Consider the following 25,895-nt stretch of genomic DNA (forward strand, 5'->3'; position numbering starts at 1 on the left):
CTGTTTGGCCACAATGACGAGTTGTTTGGAGTCAGAGCTGAAGCTTTCAACCCAACACTGCACCAACTTTCAAGCATGGTGGTGGCAGCATCATGCCGTGGTGCAATGCAGACTTTGGTAAAAGCTCAATATATCATTAAAAGCCCCCTATTTAATATAAAAAGCATAAATGTTTTTAAACATCTGACTGCAACAGGATTTTACTGAAACCAGATTTAGCTAAATCATTTTACTGAAAATACTAATTTAGAGACGATGGAGAATAAATGAAATCTGACATCACTCTGACCTACATCACTGACCTCTGTGAGTTAAATTGATCCATGAATAAATTAAGGATCAGGAAAAAAAACAACAAAAAACATCAAAGCGTTTCGCAACAACCAAAGTAGAAGAAATCCAACACCGTCTGTATTATTCGACTTTTCCCCACGTTAGATTTGCAGTTTAACATCAGTACTGAATCATCGCTGCATGGCCACTTTTCTCACAGTTTTCTTTTTGGGGGAAACAAAACAACACACACACGCACGCACGCACGCACGCATGCACACACACACATTCATGCCATCAAAAACCTCACAAAAGTGCAACAATCCCCATTCTTCTATGATTGTACGTCCTGTAAAGGAGGGCTTCCTTACTCCTCTTTGCAGGGATGACGTTGCATCATCCAGGCTGATGAAAACACCCATCAACACAGATTTAGTGATGAAAAAAATCAAAAACATTAGCTGCTTTGTTAGGCAAAGTATTTTTTTCTGAAGTTTCAGGATCCTATGAAGGTGGTCACATCAGGGCACACGACTGCAGACTCTTTCATTTAGGTTTTTAGAGGATGTTTTAAATTCCTGACGCGTAAAACCTCAGTCCTGAACGAGGGGGTGCTCAGGTTTTCCTCTGAGCGTAGCAGAAGGACAGAGTTAGTAGAGAAAGCTGCCGTTAAGAGCCCGGGACCTGCATGCAGGTGGAGTCCTGCTGATCCCGTCTGACAGAGGAGGCCTTGCCCGAGGCTACAGGGCAGTTCCACGCTGGAGGTTTTTGGTATCGATTGTTCAAAGCTGCACCATATACCCCCCCCCCCCCCCCCCCTTACTGAGGAGAATGTTTTCACTGCTGCACCTAATGAATGCTTTCAAGGCCAAGTGGCACAATGACTTGGCATGCTGAGACGTGAAATCCACCACCAGCTTCAGGAACCTGCACCTCACCCGGATGCATCAGCGAGAGGCAGCGACTGTTTGCTACGGGGCATGTAGGTGCTGGTGGGCGGATGGAGCAGCCATGAGAGCGTTGGCGTTGAATGGCCTGATTGCAAACCAATGAGCAAAGGAAGCCGGCACTGAGGATGTTTGCTCGAGTCTTCTCTCATCTGTCATTAAAAAAAAAACTTTCATTGTTGTTGATTACATTCAGGTCACTAACAAGAAGTCATTGGTTCAACAGAAATGGAGACAATTTGAAAACCCAGCAGGTGATGCAACAAACATTACAGTTTTTCTTCGTGGGAAAACAACATTTTAGGTATTTGGTGACACATCTGTACTGTTTAAGCCTGCTTGCCTGCTAGTTTTATAACTTTTTCAAGCTCACCCAAAAACAAACAAAAAAAAAAAACACAGCAAATCATTCCACACATCGTAGCAAAATGATCTGCCTTCGTTTTAATAGATTATTTCTGTTATTGCAACAATTCTTGTCAAAAATTTGTGCAAAAATGGCATAATTAGAAAGGCTGGTATAACATCGGGGCATGTGGGGCTTAAAATCTTCTATCCTAAAATTTAAATAGTCAGAAACTGTACAAACAGATTTAAAACTGTTACATTAAACTCAATAAAATTGATGCTGTCTTCTTGTCGGTGACGTTTCACAGTAAAATATGTCTTTGAGATCCAAAAAAACCCCAAAAGGAAAAAGGATAATAAATAAAAAGTAGGTATGTATCTCTGCTGATGTGCAGTCTGGGTGACCCAATGGATAAAACTAGCGGTGAATATTGTCACTGGGGGGATTTTTAAAGGGATATTTTTGACCATTTTGAAGCCTTTCTGAATGAAAAAATCCTTTCATGTACGCATCATTTTATAAACCTTTACACCACCATCTGTTGTGCTTCACATGGTTATTTGCAAGCATAAATATCACCAGCAGCAGGAAGCATGAAGCACTTCTGAATTTAGGAATGTTTTTTTTAAACATTTCTGCAAAAATTGTTTAATGAAAACGTTTGGTAAAGATTCAACTGCGATAAAAACGTTTTCCTGTAATTTCAGGAGAACTTTTATTTTGTTGCAGTTAGGGCTCTGATATTGGCAGGCGGGGTTAAATGTACATGCACGATTTCATAAATAAGTTGTGAAACTATTCGACGACGACCCTCCCCGTCCCGTCCCGAACCCTGCAGTGGGTCCGAGGTTTCAAAGACGACAGCACTAGCCGTTAGCTCATCAGTCTTGGAGAATGTATTTCTTTAGAGCGAGGCCAATCAGGAAGCTACATCCAACTGGTAAGATAAACACTTATATTTTTACATAGGAACAAACTTCAAAATGGTCAACTATGCCTTTAAATTCTTATCGTTTTGTATTTGTTGAACCAAAACTGGAGCTGGGTTTTCAGAAGCAGGTTGCTACGGGGGCCTAAAGTCGCAAGGAAAGAGGATTAATTAGACATTTTATGAAGGTTTAGCCTTTTTTTTTTAGAATTTCACCATAACTGCAAAGATGATTTATCGATCTAGAAAGAAGCAGCTGTGCTAACGCTTCCAGCTGCAGACTCGCTGTACGGGATTAGTTTTTATCGATAGGAATTTTCACCTGCTTCATCCAAGTGGAGTCTAGATCAAAATACTGAGTAATGCAATTCTGTTGTAATCAACTGTGAGTCTGGAAGTTAAAACGGATTAAATGTGAGGCTAAACTGTAGCATGAGTTATGTGGGTGATTGTTGGAAGCCGAGAACAAGCGGATTTCTCACTTCAAAGGATCTGGAATCGTTTGTTGCCTCCAGCCGAGAGCTAAGATACTCTTCCACTAAACAACAGTCGCTAAATTCCTACTGTGAAAAAAGATTTGGGAGCAGAACATATAATTCCACGAAGGGTGCGCATGTGTTTATTCGCATGTGTGTGTGTGTGTGTGTGTGTGCATGCTCAGGAGCTGGAGTATGTGTGTATGTATTAAAGCCCGTCATGCAGTGTTCTGTTTTCCAACTCTGCTCATTAGTTTAGTAATTATTTTTTTATTTCTTATTAGTTTTATGTTGAGAGGAGCCTGTGAACATTGGAACAGCTGTGTGTGTGTGTGTGAGTGTGTGTGTGATTGTTTTGTATGTAACATGTGAAGTGAGAAAGAGCTGTTTTTGTTGTATTTTTAAGTCTTTTATGTTTTTTTCTTTAGGTTCCTTTTTTCCTTATTTTCTGCTGTAGTAAAAAGCACAGATAACGTTTCAAATAATAAATAAATAAAAAAGATAAGTGCAGTAAATGGATACAAAACAGGCAAATTTGACGGGTCTTTGGGACCGAGTTCGTTCAGAGCCAACACCCAGATGTGGGTTGGCTTCTTCAGTCCCGTGTGAACAATAACCAAAAAGCAGCTCTTCAGCCTCAGTCGTCCCCCTGCAGGTCTGCCAGGGAGATGAGGTCTCAGAGTCTGAGAGAAAACACACAAATGACTTTCAGAATAAAAGACCTATATATGTGTATATATAAAAACAGTTTGCCAGTTTATCAGTGAGTCCATCTCTTGACTGGTGGAGTGAGACCGCTGGAGGTCATCTCAGGGTTTAGTTGTTTTAGCTGCGTTGGGTTGAGGGGAAAATAAGAGAAAATGCTTTTATTTGAGTCCAACTAAAACAAAAAAAATCATTTTTTTAATCTGAAAGTTGATCCTGCTGTTCTGCTCCCCGTCGATTGGTTGTTTAAAAACTGCAGAAGCAGAGTCAGTGCACATGAGGATAAAAAGCCCAACAACCTCCTCTTCCCACACATTCTGCCTTCAGTTTTCTTCTCACACTCATTTCTGTGAGCTTTAAGACATTTTCTCTAAGCAAGAAAAGCGCAAAGTGTCATTTGTTTCGATAACAACGATAAGAAGAAATCATTGTTCTTTAAGTAGAAAAAAAGGGAAGAAAGTGTCGCTGCGCATTATCTGTCCGATGGCCCGCGGAGGCGGCAGGCGTCTCTGTGAAGGTGAGCGATGCAAGCGCCCTCTAGAGGAGAGCTTGAGAGCTGCAGTGGCATCCACTGACTGAAGTCCCATTGGGCGCTCCAAATCCGTCTCACGGCCCGGGTTCGATTGTCAGCCATGCTAGGAGTCAATCCGTACGGTCTCCCTCCTGCAGATGCTGCATTGTTGTTTTCCTCACATACATTACAGAAGCTGAGTGCGGCAGATGGCGGTTGCTTATGTTCCATGTACGAAAACCGGCAAAAACGTAGAAAAGAACTTTCAAAAGTACGGTAATGCACTAAGAGTTGAGTAAATGGATTTTTTTCTCACCAAAGTGAATCAATAATGTGAACAGACTGAGTAGAGAGAGAGAAAAGAAAGGTGGTGTGATGTTTGGCAGTGTCCAAAGCCCCAGAGCTCAGCGAGAGCAGCTGGGGTTCACCGGGATGATCGATAGCGGTGTGACGTGTTTACTGTCAAAACGCGAGTGTGAAATTTGAAAGAAAAACAACAATCTAGCTACTCCTCGTCTCCTCCTCATCCCCTCTCCGACGGCCAATCAAAGGGATGAACAGTTTGTAGCGTGACTACCGTCCCTCCGTCCTTTTGACTCCTCCTCTCTGCTCCTTCGTCTCCCGTTCTTCTTCTTTTGCCTTCAAATGTGCCTCTTCATGTGCAGGGCCAGGTGGTCCGACCGAGAGAAGCACCTGCGAAGCAGCACAGAAACATTAAGCACCTCCACCGCTTTCAAAAGGAGGACCTTTTTCACGTAGATCCTGGTTGGTTTAGATGGACTTTGTCTCCTAATAAACAGAATACTCATTAGGAACTGCACTCTAAATTTACTGATCTGAAACATTTAAATGTGACAAATGAGGAAAAACTAAAGAAATCTGCTAGAGGGAAGAAATCTTGAATCTGGAGTAAGAAAAAGAAATAAAGAAAACATGCAGGGACACAAAAAAGATGACAGCCACTTCGGCTTAAATCCAGTACATTTAAGCTGTCTTCCTTCATCACGTCACACGAGTAGAGCGGTGATCTAAAGAGGAACAAAGTCCAAATCAGCCTCAGTGTTTTTTCTAAAAATGACTCAATCTGGGCAATAAATCACAGCCAGGCCTCCGCAGCTCTGCTCTCAGACTCTGAGACAACCGTAGAGACTTATCAGATCTGCCCTTGTGAACACGCAGACTAATGCAGACGGGCTGGGCCATTTAACTCCACTCCACCTGATGTCATGTACCAGGAGATGGGCTGATTCTACTAGAAGGTGCTCAGTCGCATCGCCTTCATGGCTAATAATAATAATAATAATAGCAAAAATAAATAATAATAACACTACTACTACTACTACTACTACTACTACTACTACTACTACTACTACTACTGCTACTACTACTACTGCTGCTATTACTACTACTACTACTACTACTACTACTACTGCTGCTGCTACTACTACTACTACTGCTACTACTACTACTGCTACTACTACTACTTATAATAATAACAACAACAACAACAACAACAACAATAATAATAGTCACAAATGATGTGACTGAAGGTATAGGGGAGACAAAAATAAGAAATTAAAAATTAAATTTGCCACAGGCTTATTAAATAGTTAATTAGCCAAGGCTGTGTGTGTGTGTGTGTGTGTGTGTGTGTGTGTGTGTGTGTGTGTGTGTGTGGATGTGCATGATTAAGCTGGTAATTGATTTTATGTCCTCGTATTTAATTATCATGGACAGTAAAAATGGTGTGTGTGTGTGTGTGTGTGTGTGTGTGTGTGTGTGTGTGTGTGTGTTCTTGTACATAATACATACTGAAGACAATTTTGACCATTTCCCCTACAATGTGAGGACAATTTTTTGGTCCTCACTTTTTTTTAGAAGCTTACCCGTTGGTTTTAGAGCTTTGGTGTGAATCATGTTTTAGTTAATGTTAGGGTTAGGGTATGGACTAGGGTATGGGCTAGGGTATGGACTAGGGTATGGGCTAGGGTATGGACTAGGCATAGTGGAGTCACAAACATGAATGGGAGTCAATGGAGGGTCCTCACTATGATGGAAAGACACACATGTGTGTGTGTGTGTGTGTGTGTGTGTGTGTGTGTGTGTGTGTGTGTGTGTGTGCATTTACACAGACCTGTTTAATTCAGATGCAGACACTCTGAGCTCAAAGCAGAATAAAGTACAGTTTAGAGTTTAAAGCTGATCCACAGCTGGAGACTCCTCACACTGAGCTGCTGCAGAATAAGAGCTGGTGGGAATGTTTAGCAGTCTAATTCAGATTAGAGTTTTAAACCAAAACACGTTTCAGTTTAAATCGTCTGAAGATATGGGTCCACGTGTGCTGACCTAAATTGTGTATAAAAACGTTATTTCTGACAGCACTTGGATGCATCTGATGTCAGATTCAGCAGGATTAGCAAGAGTTACTTACAGATTATGTAAAAAAAAACAGACTTCAGCATTTTAAAGATTATTTCAGAAGTTTTTAAAGGGAAACTATGCAACTTTTTCATTTTTTTAAACAATTTTCTTGAGTGGGTATGCGCTAAAATATGAAATGAAATGTCACTCAGCCCCCCCCTCACCCCACTGGGGTCTGCTTCCAGCTCGTTTCTGTCACGGGTGTGGAGGTGAGTGAGGCAGAGATGAGGATCCAAATGCGGGGAAGAAAGCAGGCTGGAACGTTTAGAGGCTTATTAATAAGGAACACACGGGACAAGAACACAGTGGACAGACAAGGAACACAGAACTGGGAGGGTTTAAATACACAAGGAGGAGCTGGGATCAGCAGTAATTGGGACACAAGAGGCAGGTGGGAGCAATCAGGAAAGACAGGACTGAACAGAGTGGGGAGACAGGACAGGTTGCAACAGTTTCCTGCATGTTTGACATCGTGAACACAGCTGATTTGTTGTTTTGTAGTGATGAACCGCTCCTGCAGAAACCAATGAAGGCTGAGGAGACATTTCAGCTGCTAGATGAAGGTGTTAAAAACACACACGCACAGTGAGGAGGAGAGTTTCAGTTTCGGTTTTACGACAGTGACATAAAACAGACTCTAGGGGTGCTAAAAACAAGCCAATACTGCAGATTGTTCCTTCAAACGTCCACTCAGGTATATAAAGTCAAATGTCATTAAATGACTGTAAGTCACACACTGGAGTATGAAATATATCACCAGCAGCCACCAGATAAAAGAAAAAAAGCTGTAGAACTTTTTTTTTCATTTTAATCACCTTCTTTTTATTTTTCACAGTATTCTGAAAGTCTTTCAAACCCTCTCTTTAGCTTTAGCTGCTTTTTTGCTCATTTTCATTTACTTCCTGACTGAAACAGCATGTTGGGACGTCTCATTTAGTCTCAGTCAGCTGTGATTCTTCTGAGGCACAAAATTGAATAGAAAATGAATAGAAAACTTTCAGTTTGGATCACACCATCGTGGTCGGTACGACCCTTTCTTTGAGTCTGGGCTCCAGGATGAGTCCACATGGTGAACACACAGAGCTGATCTCTTTGTTCTCTGTGGTTTCTCTTCAGCCCTCAGTGTCCATGTGGTACCTACTGTACACCTTCTCTCATCTCTGCTCGGGTCTGTGTGTGTAAGTGTGTGTGTGTGCTGCTGGACAGATGGCCATGCCAGCCACTGTGGCATCATGGGGGGGTGGGGGGAGAGAAGAGCAGCCACTCCAGCTGGTAAGCCCCCACAGTTACTCCCCTTCTCCTCAACACAAACACACACACACACACACACACACACACACACACACACACACACACACACACACACACACACACACACACACACACACACACACACACACACACACACTTCCTTTTAAAGCTCCTCTCTTCCTTTAAACTGTCTCCTATCCTCCTGTCTTCTTTCTTTCTCCTGCAACTCCTCCCTAAAGCTCAATGCAAACATCGGGGGGCCTTTGCTTGATTAAGTAGAATTAATAACATACTCCCACCTCAGTGTGTGTGTGTGTGTGTGTGTGTGTGTGTGTGTGTATCCCCTGGAGAAACAGTGTCAGATTGAACAATTTATCAAATGTTAACTTCTCCATGGCTGCCACTTTTTGCCATTCTCATGGTAATACATGGTGGACTCCACCCACCACAGATGCGTGTATGGGTGTGTGTGTGTGTGTGTGTGTGTGTGTGTGTGTGTGTGTGTGTGTGTGTGTGTGTGTGTGTGTGTGTGTGTGCTACTGTACTGATCTAGGAGGCATATGTTCAGTATTTTCCTAATCCTGTTTAATTGGGCACTGACAGAACCAACGGGAAATCAAAAGAAGTTTGGATTTAATAAACATTCTGATTTTATTTAAACAAATGAGGGATGATCCAACCAGGTCCTTGTTTCACCCACTTTAAAAGTAAATACACACCGATCTTTAGCTGAACTATAAAGCACCAGTCCTACGGCACGTCCCATTATTCCAACATTGTGTTTACAACTGATGAGGACACAGATAAACCCGCATCTCAAGCTTTAAAATACAAATTTTCCCCGTTAGAAATCATCTAATCAGTTCCTGCTTGTTTCCTAACTATACTGTGACAAAGCAACCAAACCCAACAACAACAACAACAACAACAAAAAGGTATCTAAAAGTTTGCATGAAAGGAAACTACAGAGAAGTAAAGAGTGTCTCTTATTTAATCTGACAAAGATTTACAGGCTGACAACTGAACTCACATTAGTCCAAAATAAGGAACTCGTGATAGATTTTAACATTATAGTTAAATTATCTTCTTCTGTAGATTAGTACATAATGTAAGCAGAACCTGGGTCTGGTTGTTACGTCTAGACATTTATTTATGTGTGAGCCAACGTGACTTTCAGCCTGGTTTTTGTGTGTGTTCCACAGAGCCTCAGCGCTCAGCCTGGATAAGACGCTTCCAGCAGGTTTCTGGGGGTTTTATGTCCTAAACCTAAACTAGAGGGAGCCCACGACAGCCAATTACACTCTCTCCTGGGTGAAAGGGTGCATGTGTGTGTGTGTGTGTGTGTGTGTGTGTGTGTGTGTGTCTGATAAATTAGAAAGGTAGAGAAGGCAGGCATGCACACAAACACACACAGACACACGCACGCAAGGAGGAAAGAAGTGTGTGTTCAAGTGGAGCTGGCATCTGGTGCCACTCAATTAGCTGCAACCTCCTTGCCAATAGCCAGAATCCATTTAACAGGGGCAGGAGTAAGCACACACATACACACACACACACCCCTCTCTCTCTCTCTGTCTCTCTCTCTCAACCCTGAGCGGCAAAAGCCAACCAGTGACAATGTGGATAAAAGCATGAACACACACATACACACACACATACACATTCCTGGCTTTGGTCTGCTTTGCTTTTGTTTTGCCCAAACTGCATCGGACGTGTGTCGGTGAAACAAACACGCTGGCGCTAGACCAACTGGAGAAGCCCTCCATCACTGAGCAGATAAAACGTATTGAGAGTCAATAAATTTGCAGTCAATTTCTGAGGGGAAACACATCCTGCACGAGCATCGCCCTCCTGCCTCCAACACCAATCCATTAGGAGCTAACTTCATTTAAGCTAACACCATTTCTTATTAAACTGGCTACACCATAAACGGCAATGGTGAATCTTTATTATCCTTCCAGATAAAAACTTAAGTCCTGCCTGGAGGAGTGAAATAACTCCACACACACACACACACACACACACACACACACACACACACACACACACACACACACACACACACACACACACACACACACACACACACACACACACACACACACACGTCCTTAGTGGACTTCATAATGAATAATGTGCAGCATTTTGTTGTTATTTGTGTTTGTTTAGGGGCTGAATCTCGATGAGGACAACAAAAGAGATGACATTTGTTGTGGATCATTACGGTCCCACAGAGCCACACGAGATGCACAGAGCCTGATGCTGGATGAAAAATGTTGTTTTATTTATCATTTTTCAGAGAGGCTGACTGGTATCCTGCTGTTCTGGAGGAACTAACCGGTGCTCAGAGATTATTTTTGCAGAGAAACAAACTGGCTCTACTGTGATATCTCAGCCAACTGTAACAAAATGAAATACAACAAACAAGACAAATAAATGACAAACTTGTTTGTGTTATTTAAGATTGGAAGTTGATCATCTTTTATTTTCTGAGCCCACTGAAGCATCTCAGTAATTAGACTGCAGGCGGCAGGAAATGGATAGCATCGTCTCTGCAAAGACGCTTATCAAAGCCCGATAATTTTTGATGTATTTCACTTTTCTAAAAACAGGAAATGAGATGTTGTGATTTGATTGGAGCTTTGCTCACTCATCAGAACGGTTAAAGGGCCCACAGCAGCTTCTCTGGAGGCAACAGAGTAGGGATGAGCTTTTGGTGGGGACGATTATGAAGTTGTGACCTTTTTAGCACAAATACTTAATAAATATGAGTATTTGTGCTAATATGTAAGTAGGTTTGAACAAAACAAGCATTATCTTAGGAGTATGAATAGAACTGCGGACATAACTGGAAAAATGGAGGCATAGCATGCGTCGCCAGTGCCTTTGTGTAAGTTTGGCCATTTTTACTTTTTACTTATTATTTTGGTCAAATGCCTCAAGATTTAGAGGGAAGGAGGACGAGGTGCATATCCTGCAGAAGGCATGGCTTATAAAGAGCATGCAAAACAACAAAGTAAATAAAAATGATAATCACTTTCTGTTGTTATTGTTGGAAAGCCAAAATCAAAAAAGGAAAGAAATGCAATTTAACATAAAACAAAGTGAATCTGAGGGGAATTAAATGATAAATGTCCTGTATTTGATATTGCATCTTCTAGAGTCCTGGAACCCCCTAAGGTGCTTTACTACATAATCAGTCATTCACCCATTCACACACACATTCACACCCTGGTGGTGATGAGCTACACTGTGGCCACAGCTGCCCTGGAGCACACTGACCCTACGACCACCACCAGCAGGTAAGGTGGGTTAAGTGTCTTACCCAAGGACACGACAGACTGAGCGGGGCTCGAACCTGCAACCTTCTGATTACGGGGTGAGCACTTAACTCCTACGCCACCGTCATCCCAAATTACTCAAATGACTCAATCATCCTTCAAATATTTGCAAATGCTCCTCTGATTAAACTTTTCACTTGGAAGAATGAATTTTAAAAGTTTCCCTTCAACAAACTCTTTCGCTGCAGCGTGGCCACAGGCCTGTGCCTCGTTAAAGGGCACAAACGTCCTACAAATGCCAACCGCGCCGTGTGTTTGCTGCGGCTTTTGTTCTGTGTGTTTACCTGTCGCAGTGGTTGCACTTGAATGGCTTGGCTCCAGTGTGTTTGCGGTAGTGTCGCGTCAACTCGTCACTGCGGGCAAAGCGCCACTCGCAGCCCTCCCATGAGCACTTGTAGGGCTTCTCACCTGGGCCAGAGACAAAACAGTTTATTAGATATTCTACATCCAATTTCACACATCTAGACTACAGCTGTTCACCAATATACAGGTCACCACTCCTACCCAAACTCTCTCTCACACACACACACACACACACACGCACGCACGCACGCACGCACACACACACACACACACACACACACACACACACACACACACACACACACACACACACACACAGCCCGGGGGCAGCCAGGCAGAGCAGTTTCAACACAACAGCAATTTTAATGAGCCAACACACTCAATTAGCTGTAAATGAAGTCTTTCAGCAGTGCAGCATGTTAATTCATAATCCCAAATTCACCCTGAAATGAATCTCGTTTTGTTCCCTCTACTACCACACCTCCACTCATCCACACACGCAGGCACGCACACACACACACACACACACACACACACACACACACACACACACACACACACACACACACACACACACACGCAGAGGTGGGGGATCTGAATTGTAAATGAAGTTTCATCCTCCAGTTCACCAGATGGGAGAAGAGATGGTCTATTGTTCTCAGCCTGTAGTTATCTCTCCATGAGAGAAAGCCTTCCAGCTGTGTGTGTGTGTGTGTGTGTGTGTGTGTGTGTGTGTGTGTGTGTGTGCGTGCGTGCGTGTGTGTGTGTGTGTTTGTGTGTGTGTGTGTGTGCAAGGTCAGTGAACACAGTAACAAACATGGTCCTGCACCAACTGGACACTCAACTAATAGAGGAAGTTAAGTGTTAGCGAAAAATATATATATGTAAATAAATAAATAAATAAAATATCTCATAGGCTGGATATTTTACATCATATTAACTGGATAACTTTGATCATTTCTTCGCAACTTTAGTGCTCCCAAGATCAGTCGATGAGCCACGACTACTGTATGTCAGCAAACGACAGATGTAATTGACATCTTTGTTAGTTTTTGCATTTTTGTTTTCCTCTCTAAACTGCCGCTGTAACCCTCCGCTACTTCGGCTGCCTTTCTGCCCTCGACACACAGTATTGGCCCTCGGGATCAGCCGTGGCGTCACCGGAAAAGCCCGAGCCATTCTGATGAGCAGCCAATAGAGCTTGAAAGTTGGGAGCCATACATCCATTTTCTTCCGCTAATCTGGAGTCGGGTTGCGGGTCGGAGGCCTAAGTTGAGAGGCCAGGACTTCCCTCTCCCCAGCCACAGTTAGGGAGCAAAAATTCAAGAGAAGTATTATTTTCAAGGTAGAACCTGCCTTCCATGGCAGAACGAACACAAGCGTCTTAAAAGGAAGCACGTTGTGGCTGATGACAAAGCGTGACAGTCACCTTGAAGCTAATTTGCTAGTTGCTAACATCAACAGTGAGCTACTTTAGCCGTTACATTAAATGCCCACTTGGAAGTTTTGCTTGCTTTTAGCACCCCCTAGTGTTCGTTATTAATTCTCTGTGGTTAAACCGCAAATGAAGCGTATCTCCTCGCTGCGCAACACATTCACCCCGAAGCGTCAAAAACTGACGGTGGGTGGGTGCGACGTTTGTTTCTGACTCGTAGGGAGCCCAGACACGTTGGGAGGCGACGCGCTGCGCCAGAGCATCGTTTTACGACAGTCGGGGGAAAACCGAGATTTCACCAAATTCTGACATTTACCCTCTTGCTATTTAACCTTCCCCTCACCCCATACTAACCTTAACCCTCTTGCGCATGCAGAACTTTTTTCTACTTGTGACGTCCCTCTCCAACACGGTTAATGGGAAGTTTAGAATGAGAAACAAGGTTAAGGTTAGGATGGGTGTGAGGGGAAGGTTAAATAGCAAAAGGTCAGAGGGTAAATGTCGGTGAAATGTGCGTTTTACCGCAGGCGTCGGAAACCAATGCTCTGGCACAGCGTGTCGCCTCCCAACGTGTTGGGATTACCAACAAACGCTTGGTCACCCAGGGTCATTTTCCGACGTTTCTGGTGTGAGGAAGTGTTGCACTGTGCATTTGTTCTTTAACACCTTAATCTAACTGCTGAAATGTCTCGCAGCCTTTATTACAGGAGTGATTCTTCACTAAATTAAACAAATCAGCTGAGTTCATGATCTAAAACATGCTGGAACCAAACTGCAGCTCCAGGTATGTCAGCTCAATTTTTCCAAGTCCAAAAGGTGGTGGCTCGCCACAGAGGGTGATAGTGGCCTTTCGTTAACCCTGCAAAGGGTCATTTTAGCACATACTGGCTCAATAAAAGGAAAATGTTACGTAGTATAACTTTAACCGTAGTGACGCAGTTTCATTTAGGGATGTACCGATACAATCTTGGTATCGGTAACGGCACAGATACCGATACCAATACCAGTATCGGTATCGGTAAAAGTTAACCGATACCAGGAATCGATACCAATGCAGTTGCTTGAAAATGGCTTCACTGTAACTTGTCATTTCTGTTCACCTAATATTTTAGTTTTGTGATGATTTCTATTCATATATTTTACTTTTTATCTGCCTCACAGTCTTTTCCCGTTGAAAACAGAGAAGAAAATAAAATCTGTATTCCAAATCGTTGCATTTTTTTGTGTGGTAGAAGTATCGGTTTTGGTAATCGGTATTGGCGAGTACTCAGATTAAAGTATCGGTATCGTATCGGTCTGGAAAAAAGTGGTATCGTTGCATCCCTAGTTTCATTACCCTTAACACAAACGCCTTTTGTTTGCTGTGAAGTTACAAAACTAATATGTGATTTGTTAGAAATGCATCTATTTTTAAGTTCCTTAAAGTTGTTGAATGAGCTATTTTCTTATTTATCTTCATTTTTAGACCACACATAACACAAGTTAGAAGCTAATGACTGATATATTAGAGTACAAACAGTCGATTAATAACTAAATCAATTGTTTGTGGAAGCTTTACATAGTAAATCAGTAAAAATAAAATCTATTTATAATGAAAGCATGTCAGCTATTATCTTTTGTGAGACATTTTTTAATTATTACCCAGCGTTGAGACATTTTTTGATATATAAGGATTATACAACATCCTAAATCAGCTTGAATCAAAAGACTAATTAGTAGAAATCTGATGATTCTGTTCTGAGAGATCCATTTCCATACATCCAGTGGTTGGGCAAAAACATCATAGCCTTATGGGGGCAGGCTATAACCACTTCAGTCATTAAGAACAGCTCAATACCGTCTTGTTGCTGTAAAAAAGCAGCTGCTGGCTGTGACGAGGAGCTGCTTCAGAAGCATCAACACAAAGGCGATTTTCTGACATGTTTGTAGTCTGGTACACGGCATGGCTCACTGCTTAAACCGAAACTAAATCCCAGTTTTATTATATTTAATTTGAAATATTAAACACACTTTTCTCCACAGCAATGCTTTTATTAAACCGTCCAAACCCAACGGCAGACCCCCGCTGTGCCTGCCTGTGAACTGCGGGAGGTTAGTATAATCAAGGTCTTAATGGCTCTTAATTGAGAATAAAACAGCAGCTACCCAGATATCCCTGAAGTGCCCTTTTTTTTTACCATCGCAGCACACGCCGATCCTCTTAAGAAGACTAACGTGCAACAAGTTCTGAGAAACACCACCTAGTGGAAACCAAAGCATAGGAAATAAAAGTATGGAAACATTAACTGCTTCCTGGAAACATCTTCCGTATTTTATCTAAGCTGGATAAAATAAAGTATGCCTCTGATTCTATTTGCATGTCAAAAACTTTGTTAGCGGGAAATAATGTCCATGCTTTTAACTTTTAATGTGTTGAATCTGGACTTAAAGAATGAAGAAAGCACAAAGAAAAGCCGACGTTTGCCCTGACTGAGATGCAGAGACAGTCTGACAGTCAGGTGATGCAACTTCAAGTAAAAGATGACGTTTAGCAGGAACATGCAGCTATGAATGATGCCCCTTTCCCCTTTATTTCCTCACAGTTTTCCTGTTTCTTTGATCGGAGTCGACTTTTATCCGCAGACACAACACGACTGCAATGGCTCTCAGACTAAACGAATTCCGTATCACGAGCTGAGCTCCCTCAAATTTCCATATTCAAATTCCCGAGCCGTGCTTCATCCAGCAGGTAGCTCGCAGCCACAATAGAGATCTTGTTTCGTTGCCAACGCGTTGCACACTTTAAATGCTTTTTGATCTTCTATAATGGGTTTGTGAAAATAATGCTGACTACAAATCAGTTTCACAGGCAAGACCAATTATTCCAAAGTACGAAAGATTTTGTTGCACAGCTTTGTGTTTTATTACAAATATTTCATAATAAACTTGATTTGTTTTAATAAACGATGAAAAGCATCATTTTGTACCTGTCTGTTGCAGCAGCTCAGCATTTAAGTTTTACATTTTTAAAAAGACACATTTAGCATAATCACATGACCTCTTGACACTTTTCACACAAACCACACGAATTATAATCTTTCACCCTCCAGATCCCCGTCTGAAAGCGAACCAAACCTCAGTTTAAACTAAGCTGCTTTGCACTTTATCTTCTTTTAGCTGAAACTTCTAATTGTAACATGATGACTAACACACAGAAGTAACTCTGTTTCATAATGGACGTGCTTGACTTCACAAAATTCGCCCATCAGACAATTAACCTTCTGCTTGGAACCTTTATTATAAGGAAACAATTATTCTGCCAACTAAATTTTAGGATATTCTGGTTCAAATTGTTACATTTCTGATGTTGGGGTCACTTTGACCTGGTTACAATAAAATAGGTATCAAGCAAAAATGTAGCTTAAATCAACTGGCTGTCCTCCAGTTTGCATGATATTTAGGTGACCCTTGTTTTGCCTTGCTTTCTTCTAGAAACAAACATGCACAGATTAATGAGCATGTGGGCCACTACAGCACTGATTAGTGACTTGTAAAGTACACATTTGCAATTTGCATGATTCAAAAATGAGATGATTGGGTTTATCCTGCTATTTGCATTAGCCACTGGATGAACAATAGCTGCATTCAAAACATCATCAAGGTGTCGTGGACCAACAGTAATTGCAGAAAAACAAGTGGAGGGAGTGTGTGACTGTGTCTGTGTATGACTGTAAATGTCAGGTGGGACCTTTGACTCCTCCCTTCTCCTGGGACTTCTTTTGATGCTGTACATCTTTGTCTCTCCTCCCCCTGGCACACCTGGTGTGGAGTGCAGTGCCTTGGTCTGCCTGAGTGTTCGTGGCTCCTGGGCCAGGGTGTTTAAGATTTTTGGCGTCTGCCTGATCAATCCCGGTTACGGCCTGGTGGGATCTGGGTCCCTGGAATCTGCTGGGTCCCCGGCGGGGGTGGTCGCCCCTGGGTCCCGGGCTCGGCCGGCTAGGGGGTGGGAGGCTGCGGGCGGGCCTGTGGGCTTGCTGCTGATATCTCCCGGGACTCTGCCGGCTGCTGGTTGTGGCCCCCCGAGGCGATCCTCTGCGCCTCTCGAGGAGGACAGGGGCTTTCTGCTTGCGGTCTCCTTGGGGTCCCTGCGCTCTGGGGCAGCTCCTGGATCTCTGGGACTTGGAGCTCCCTCCATCTCCTACACATCTTTGGGGGGCAGATTTGTGGTCCCTCACACTCTCTATTGGACGCTCCTATAGAGAAACCTTACATAAACAAGCGCGTGTACACACACAGGTGCTCACATGGTGCTCTCATAAGTATGGGCTTGGGCACGTTCAACACATGTCTTAAGGCTGTGGTTGGCACTAAATACACTGTGATTTGTTATCGTGTCATTGTTCAGTAAAACAATGTTGATTTTACATTTCTTCATCAAGTTGACGCAGTGATCGCTTGCTCCTTTTGTATTGTTGTGTGTAACTTTTCTGCAGGTTTAGAAGAAGACTCTTGTTCATCATTGATTGTTTATTTTCGTGCCCCCCCCCCCCTCCTCTTCCCCCACCTTTTCTTTTCCTTTCTCTTTCACCTCTGTCTCTGTGTCTGGTTGGAATTACAAGCATTCAGAAAACAATAACAATAAAGTTTTAAGTATCAGGCGTGACATTAAAAGCAGATGCTTTGATGCTCCACCTGAGAGTAAATTTGTAAGGCTTGTCAGCAGCATTCAGACATCAATTCTGTTTGCTTCACAGCCAGACAGGACACGGGGGGTGGGGGAATAAATAAATAAATGAAAAAAGAAAAACAAGTGGAGAATGACTCTGGAGGAGCAGGACCTTAGAAAAGCTGCACATTCAGCAAAGGGAAAGGATTCCCTGAGACCCGAGCCTCTACACCTTCTGTGGCAGTCTCCTCCAGCCAGCCTTGCCTCCTCACACATCAGAACAACCACAACCCTAATCGGGTCAACTCCATCCAAGCAACATGGATAGAAAGACATATAAATAAATAAAAGAATCTCTGCAAAGAAGGCACTAAAGGTCATCTAAACACCAAACTCTAAGATTATAACCAATAAGATGTGTTTACACCATCGGAGCTTCAGCGAAACGTCCTGGCATGTGCGTGTCGTTTACCGGGCCATTTTCAGTAACCAACAGAGTACCTGAACAGGGGTGGGTACTTGGAAAGGCCCAGTAGAGATGCTGAGCAGAACTTTTGTTTAACTCATGCTGATTGGTCGTAAATCGGTTGTAAATGACATCAGCAGGCGCCGTCCAAAACAACCGGCATTAGTCAAATGAAACGAGTTGCTAGTGAAGAGGAATGGAAGCACAGGGTGTGAATGTGTGTGTGAATGGGTGAATGACTGATTGTGTGGTAAAGTGCCTCTAGAAGGCGCTGTATCAAATACAAGCCATTAAGCACTGCTTTAGCCGTTTTAAAATCAACACCGTAAAACATGGCGAAATACCTCACACAACGATGTAATGCATGGGTTTTTGTTGTCTCACAGAGTACAGTAGCTAACAACGCTTCTGGTCCTTGAACGCCACATTTTACATCACACAGCTGCCCTCCCGGTCCTCCAAATGCATTAAATAGCCGTAATTTAACAGAATAAAACTTAATATTACAGTGGAAATGTTTTGGTAATGATCAGTGACATCACTCACTGCCCCAGCAGTCGCAATGTGCTGGCGTCTGTGAAAAGTCCTGAAAGAGTTGGAGACACAAAAGCCGAGAGGACTGGGCCATCGTATCACCCGATCATTTTCCTGTCAACCTGCTGAACCCTGTTTTGAGAAATCTGCTCAAAAATGACATGCTCACACTTTAATGAGTATATTTCTGAAACCACAAGGCCTATTTGATAGCTTTTGGTCTCATTTTAAAGTAAGTTCTTGTGGGATTTGTCGAGATGTGTAATTATTAGTATATGTGCCACTGATCAAGTGGAAATGGACATGGACCATTTTAAAAAGTAGATCATTTTTCTTTGCCGTCTGAAATAATTTCATTTCAGGATGAATACCTCTTTGGAAAAATGCATCAGTAGCTTCAAAACTCACTAAAGTCATAGTACTGCATGTTGACAGTAACTGAACAAAGTGTAAGTTTGATAAAGTAAAGAACAACAGTTTTACAGATGTTTATATGCACACATTTCAGCGCGTGTATTTGGATTGCATTACCGTTTCTTCCACCAAGTTCGGTTATTTAATCTGCTAACGTTTTAAAATCATTCAGTGACAAATAAAGCCTCAGGATCCCATTGGACAGTGTTGGTGGTTCCACCCCCGAATGGTGCCTCTGAGCCAATGGAATCACTTGCTGGAGAATCACATGAGTGGGATCGCCGTTAAACAGGAAATGATGGATCATTGCGTCGGAGAGTTATAAAGTTTCTCCAGCAGGTAAAAACAGCCCAGAATAGTCATTTATTGTAGCTCTGTTTGATGATCGGGGCATAGGATTACACGAAACGAGTGGATTATTTTTACTATAACATGAATTATGACAGGCTGCGCAGTGGTGCAGTGGTTAGAGCTGTTGCCTTGCAGCGAGAAGGTCCTGGGTTCGCTTCCCGGCCTGGGATCTTTCTGCATGGAGTTTGCATGTTCTCCCTGTGCATGCGTGGGTTCTCTCCGGGTACTCCAGCTTCCTCCCACAGTCCAAACACATGACTGTTAGGTTGATTGGTCTGTGTGTGTGTGTGTGTGTGTGTGTGATTGTTTGTCATGTGTGTCTCTGTGTTGCCCTGCGATGGACTGGCTCTCTGTCCAGGGTGTGCCCTGCCTGGTTGCCCATTGACCGCCGGAGATAGGCACCAACCCCCCCACCCCCCACCAACCCCCCCACCCCCGAGACACTACGTGGACAAGCGGGTTCAGAAAATGGATGGATGGATGAATTATGGCCAGAAAACAGCAAAGGTAAGGCTGAATTTATGCTTTTATCATCATGAAATTGGCCTTGTTTTGAACCTTTGTTAGCATTTAGCTCTGTGGGTTTTGCGCATAGAGTAACGATACTTATATTGTTAGAAAGAGGAGAGTCGGGGCTTTAATTTAAATTTGGATAGGATCATACTGCATTGTCCCGACTGTGTTTTAATTGATGCAGTTAGCATGTTTTTACAGTCGTTTCACTTAACAGCTAATTGTTTATTTTTGGCATTGGGTGTTGTTGAGGGAGAAAATGGGGATTCCATCATTTAGATGAGCCTCTTCCCGTTATGTACGTGAGCAGTTTGCATATATAGGTGAATATTAAGCATGTGTTTGATACGATTTTGAAACCAGAAGTGCACATGGACCTGGTACTGGGTCCGTTGGGTTCAATCAGCTGATTTCAGACACGTATCAAAAGCGGCGTGTTAACATAAAAGCTGGCAGAAGAAAGCTAACACGAGAGGAAGGATGAAGTCAAATGAACTTTAACTTTGGTCAGATTTTTTATTGTGTTGCATGTGTGCCATGGCTGCATGGCGTAGATGTTGGAACGCGCTTTTAGCCAAGTACCTTTGAGCTTGAAAAGGCACAATCTACTGCAGTTTACCTGTAAAGATACAGCAAGAAGGCAGGTTTACAGTTTTTTTCTGGCGATGTCCACAATGTTCTGCTACAGCTCAAGAAGAGCAATGAAAATATGATTATCTGTGATCCTGCAGCCGATTACTTCCAGCTCTGTAAAATCCTCCATGTTCTCCTGCAGTGTCTGCAAGAGGGTCCTCCTACTCACTTCACAGTCCTCCTCACTCCGAACTGATAACACACAACGGCAAACGACTTGGCAGCTTATACTTTAAGAGCGACGCTACATTTTTAGCCTACATGTGTGTTTGTGATAAAGGGTATGAGTGGGGGCCGCAGGTGCCAGACAAGCAGCCGTTTCACACCCGTCTTCAGTAATTGGCCACAGAACCCCATCTTCCTTCAATAGAAACTCTCCACACACACCATAAGACGCGCACACACTGTTGGGAGGAATGAAGCAAGGCTAGCTTGGACCTAACGCCACGGCAACCATGACACCAGCCAATTATAGCCCGGCAAGGCAGGGATGCATGATAAAGTCACCTAGCAACTGAGAGAAGGAGGGAGGAGGAGGGGGCCAAGGGGTGGTGAGAGACAGAGAGTGAGATTAACAGGCACGGACAATCTACCAGCCGCCGACCAATTATGGAAGAGTGGGATGCAGTTGCTTGGCAACCCAAACTAAATAAGCAATTGGAGGCAGAAGCAGGGGGTGGTAGATGAGTATGAAGGAGCATTCAGGTGTAGGGGGAGGTCAGCAAGGTGTTATTCCAACTCCACAGGAGGTAGAAGTGGTGCATGCTGGTTGGTGGTAGCGAGGTGAGGACTGAGGTCTTAGAAAGTCAGATGCAAAACGGAGCGATCATAACAGTGTTTAAACCTGTGACTCACACCCAGAGGACTACAAAAACTAGCTGGCTCTTTAAAAATCCTCTCACTCACATTCTCTGTACCACTCAGGATTTGAGGGTGTGCTAGGGTCCATAAACGTAGCGATGCAACCAGCTCATCACTAACACACAAGTCAGCATTTAACCTGCAGGTGTATGACTGGCATGCTGAAACTCTGACCCGACCTTTAAAAGTTCTGACGTCGACCTGAACTTGCAGTGTAGAGGTCATCATCACACTGGGCTAGAATTCTTCACTCTGGGCATTTCTGGCCTCAGGCTGACCTTTTATTCTGGTAATTATGACTAATCTGTGCATTTATTCCCACGTCTACTGTCACAAATTGATGGCACTTACTCCAAAATGACTGCAATTATTTTACCAGGACAAACATCTGCAGTAATCCTGCTCCAACTGCAAAACAACCCCACAAAAATGTAGAAACGGGCTCCTGCTACAGCGTCGGTGTCAAAATCAGGTCTTAACACAGACTATAAGTCAGAAAGATGTCGGTAAAGTCTCATGAACCACTGTTCACCTTTCCATGCAATGTTTGTGAAGTATTCAACTGACACTGCAGATAAGTCTACACTATTAAAGGTGGCCTGAGAAAACACAATCACGTCTTTAATTCAGTCCGTTTTACAGATACTGAGCTACATTTGGCTGTTGTTGTAACTGAGAGTCATCCCCAACACACAGTCAAGGGTGTACATGCTGCAAGATCCTTAAAGGAACACTTGGCAGTTTTACTTGCTTTTAGCACCCCCGAGTGTCCGTTATTAAGTAAAAAAAAAGCAAAAGTCAAACTTTTCTCCTCGCTGTGTGTTCGTCTGTGTAAGACCTTAATCTAACTGCTGAAATGTCTCCTCAGCCTTCATTAGTTTCTAGTAGAGTGGTTCGTCACTAAATCAAACAAATCAGCTGTGTTCACGATCTAAAACATGCAGGAGACCTGCTGGAAGCAGACTGCAGCTTCACCGTGTCAGCGCCACTCCACTCCACAGCTCCCTCCACCAGCAGGGACTGAAACAGCAACTCTGAAGTTGCAATTGCGGTATTCTGGCCACAGAAGGTGGTGGGGTCTGAGTGACATTTCGTTAATCCTGTAAAGCAGGGGTATTCAATTCCGGGCCAGGAGGGCCGGTATCCAGCACGTTTTAGTTTCAACTTTGGTTCAACACACCTGATTTCCAACAGCAGGTAATTAACAGGTGTCTACAGAGCCTAATGAGCTGCTGCACAGGTGATTCAACCACTGAATCAAGTGTGTTGGAGAGCAGAGAAACCACTAAAACGTGGTGGATTGAAAACCTGTGCTGTAAAGGCTCATTTTAGCACGTTCTGGCTCAAGTAAATAATTAAAAAAATATGAAAGAGTTGCAATGCATGCCTTTAAAATGATGTTAGTTACAAACTCTGCAGGCACACAAGAATAAATGCTAGGCCTTTCATTGAATTAAGTTTCCGCAGATGTGCCAGGAAACCGCTTCTGTAATGAAAGGCAACAGAAACAACTTTGATGCCATATTTGTATAGAAGGACATGGGCATTTATTTTCAGTGATGCCAGAAAACACACAAAACATTTATTCTGAAATAAATAAACAAATAAATAAAATAAAAATAAAAAACATAGGGCTGCGCATAGAGCTGTTGCCTTGCAGCGAGAAGGTCCTGGGTTTGCTTCCCGGCCTGGGATCTTTCTGCATGGAGTTTGCATGTTCTCCCTGTGTATGCGAGGTTCTCTCCGGGTACTCTGGCTTCCTCCCACCGTCCAAAAACATGACTGTTAGGTTGATTGATCTGTCCAGATTGTCCTTAGGTGTGAGTGTGTGTGTGAGTGTGTGTGTGTGTGTGTGTGTGTGTGTGTGTGTGTGTGTGTGTGTGTGTGTGTGTGTGTGTGTGTGTGTGTGTGTGATTGTTCGTCCTGTGTGTCTCTGTGTTGCCCTGCAATGGACTGGCTCTCTGTCCAGGGTGTACCCCCCCCCCCACCCCCACCCCCACCCCCACCCCCGTGACCCCGCGTGGACAAAGCGGGTTCAGAAAATGGATGGATGGACAAAAAAACATTTTACCCTCTAGGAAGAAAACAAATAAAAAACAAATAATTGAGAACTCTAAACTGCAGTCATGTCCAATATGAGAAGATTTAAACCACCTGATTACTGGAAACAGTTTTCTATCCCCTAAACTGAGTGAAGCTCGTGCTTCTCTCTGCAGAGGAGAAGCTGCCAGCACACTGAGCTCATAACTTCGACTACCGACACACACTCCTACAACGGCTCATTTATTCTGCTCTCTTTGGTGCCAAGTAAGTAGTTAGGTTTATTATTTTGGACGGCAACATAAATAACAAGATATGAGTAATAGCAAGCCGCTGCTTTTAGAGCATCCTCAAGAGCTTTTAAAAAAATACTCTGGCTCAGACTCAAAACAGCTCCGACTTACTGAGATTTACTGAATTAATTTCTACATCCATTAATGTTGAATTAATGTTACGACTCGTCCTTAATTGAAGCTCTTCAAGTGAGAAAATCCTTAAATCTAATCAGCATCTTAAAGAAGTTGCAACACAAACATGGGGATGTAATCACCAACACGATGTGCATCAGCAGCACATGCGGTGCAGATGCTGACAGACATGGATATAATGATGCCTCTAATGGTCTCTGGTGTGCACTGAGTTACAGTAAGCACGCTGAGACTGTACGGGCTTTCTGCAGCTGCTCCTCCCTGTAGGCTCTGCAGCGTTAATCCCCGTCTACATGTATGTTCAATGATTTATGGTCATAATAACCCAAAAAGAGGATTAAGCTAATTAAACCACAGCACTGTGCTTGTAATGAACACATCGGGAGGGAATAAAACGCCCACACATTTGTGCCACACACACTCCCAGTGAGCAAGCTGCAGGGTTTTCTCAGCATTTGATTTTTACTATTAAAAAAAAACAACTAATCGTTTCTTAGCATGACTCGACTGTTGAATCATCCGAAGATTAAAGATATTGGAGGCTGCAGTTGGGGTTCCAGATGACTGGCTTCTTCTCTGGCTTAGAGATAATTCAGCTGCTGTGGTTGGCTCTCGCAGCCACTCCAGGTAAAACCCTGGAGTGTAAAGCTACACTGAGGGTTGTGCAATAGTAGCAGGGATCACGTAAGCCTGTAACATGCTGGATTAATGATGCCAAGGTTGCCAGTTTTAATAGAGTACATGTCTATGGGCTATGTACTGTGAACTTGGTGAGACTGCTAACACTGGATGATGACAACTGGAGGACATGAAACGCATTAGATGCTGTGAATTGATGGTGTGGTTAAAGCTAAAGTTGAAAAATGCTAGCTTCAGGCGCTGCAAGTGTGCCCAAGCCTCATGCTGCAGATAAGTGACAGATTCAGGCAAAACACGCTTGCTATTCAGACTTTAAACCAGATAAGTTAGAAGGAACAAATTACTGTTTCCTGTCACATTTAAAGACGCGTGCTGCTGCAGGTGCTGACCGAAACCCCAAACAGCTGAAGGTACAAGCGATCCAAACACAAACTCTACTTTCAGAACTGTTCTTTAGATTTTGCTACCTTCAAACGCTGTCCTAAGATATCGCTGCAGAGCAGCAGAGCTGTCTGCTTCCAGTTTAATTGTTTTCATAAAACAACTTAAGTACAGGCGCGGCCCAAAGTTTTAACAATGACACAAATGTTAATATAGAATTAGCTGCCTCAGTTTTTATGATGGAAATCTGAACGAACTACAGAACAGTGAGAGGAGTAATCAGATGGAGTACAAGGAGAGGAGAGTTCGGAGGATAGCCTGTTGTCAATAAGGGCAGCAAAGAAACCACATCTGGGTGGGGGTGGGGGGTGGGGTGGGGGGGCTATCTCCAGCAGTCTTCGGGCAAACAGGCGGGGTGCACCCCTGACAGGTTGACAGTCACACAGGACAAACACGCTAACACACACTGACACTTAAGGACAATTTAGAGAAACCAATCGATCTTACGGTCATATTTTGGAACTGTGGGAAGAAGCTGGAGTACCCGGACAGAACCCTCGCGTGCACGGGGAGAACATGCAAACTCCACACAGAGATACCTCAGGCCAGGATGCAAACCCACGCCCTCAGTCACAGTTTAGTAACCAAAACCTCCTCGGAGAGGAGCTCCTCCCAACCATCCATCAGCAGTTTGGTGATGAACAATTAATTTTCCAGCAATAAGGTAGCGCCATGTAACAAGGCAACTGTTAACATATGGTCATTTAAGGCTCTTTTCTACCTCCCAGTTTGGCTCGACTACCTGGTTAGACTGGCTTTCCGTTACATGTCCAGGAAAATTCCAGAGAACCTGTGGTCACTCCTCAACCCAGAAACAGAAACTCCAACCACAGATTGGGTAAGAACGGGCTGACATCAGTTAGCCTATAAGGGGCAACAGCAACGGTCTTGGAACCAAGAACATCTTCAACATCTTCAACAGATCTGTGTCTAAAACAGCTCCTAAGAGGCAACACCAGGGATGACTCGGGCCACCTTTGCTCCTGACTC

General features: G+C 43.3%; 1 protein-coding gene across 1 annotated transcript in view; it reads right to left on the minus strand.

Annotated features, from left to right (window-relative positions):
• Window positions 1-3,173: 3,173 nt before the first annotated feature.
• The window catches only part of klf7b (Kruppel like factor 7b), a 72,226-nt gene continuing 49,504 nt past the window's right edge, over window positions 3,174-25,895 (minus strand). Inside the window, exons 3-4 of the mRNA XM_015965934.3 lie at window positions 11,487-11,610; window positions 3,174-4,882 (exon numbers count right to left, since the gene is read on the minus strand). Coding sequence (XP_015821420.1) covers window positions 4,831-4,882; window positions 11,487-11,610 — 176 coding nt within the window. The 3' untranslated portion in view covers window positions 3,174-4,830. The remainder of the gene's footprint in view (window positions 4,883-11,486; window positions 11,611-25,895) is intronic.

This window comes from Nothobranchius furzeri, chromosome 14 (assembly GCF_043380555.1).
Source record: "Nothobranchius furzeri strain GRZ-AD chromosome 14, NfurGRZ-RIMD1, whole genome shotgun sequence".
Taxonomy (NCBI): Eukaryota; Metazoa; Chordata; class Actinopteri; order Cyprinodontiformes; family Nothobranchiidae; genus Nothobranchius; species Nothobranchius furzeri.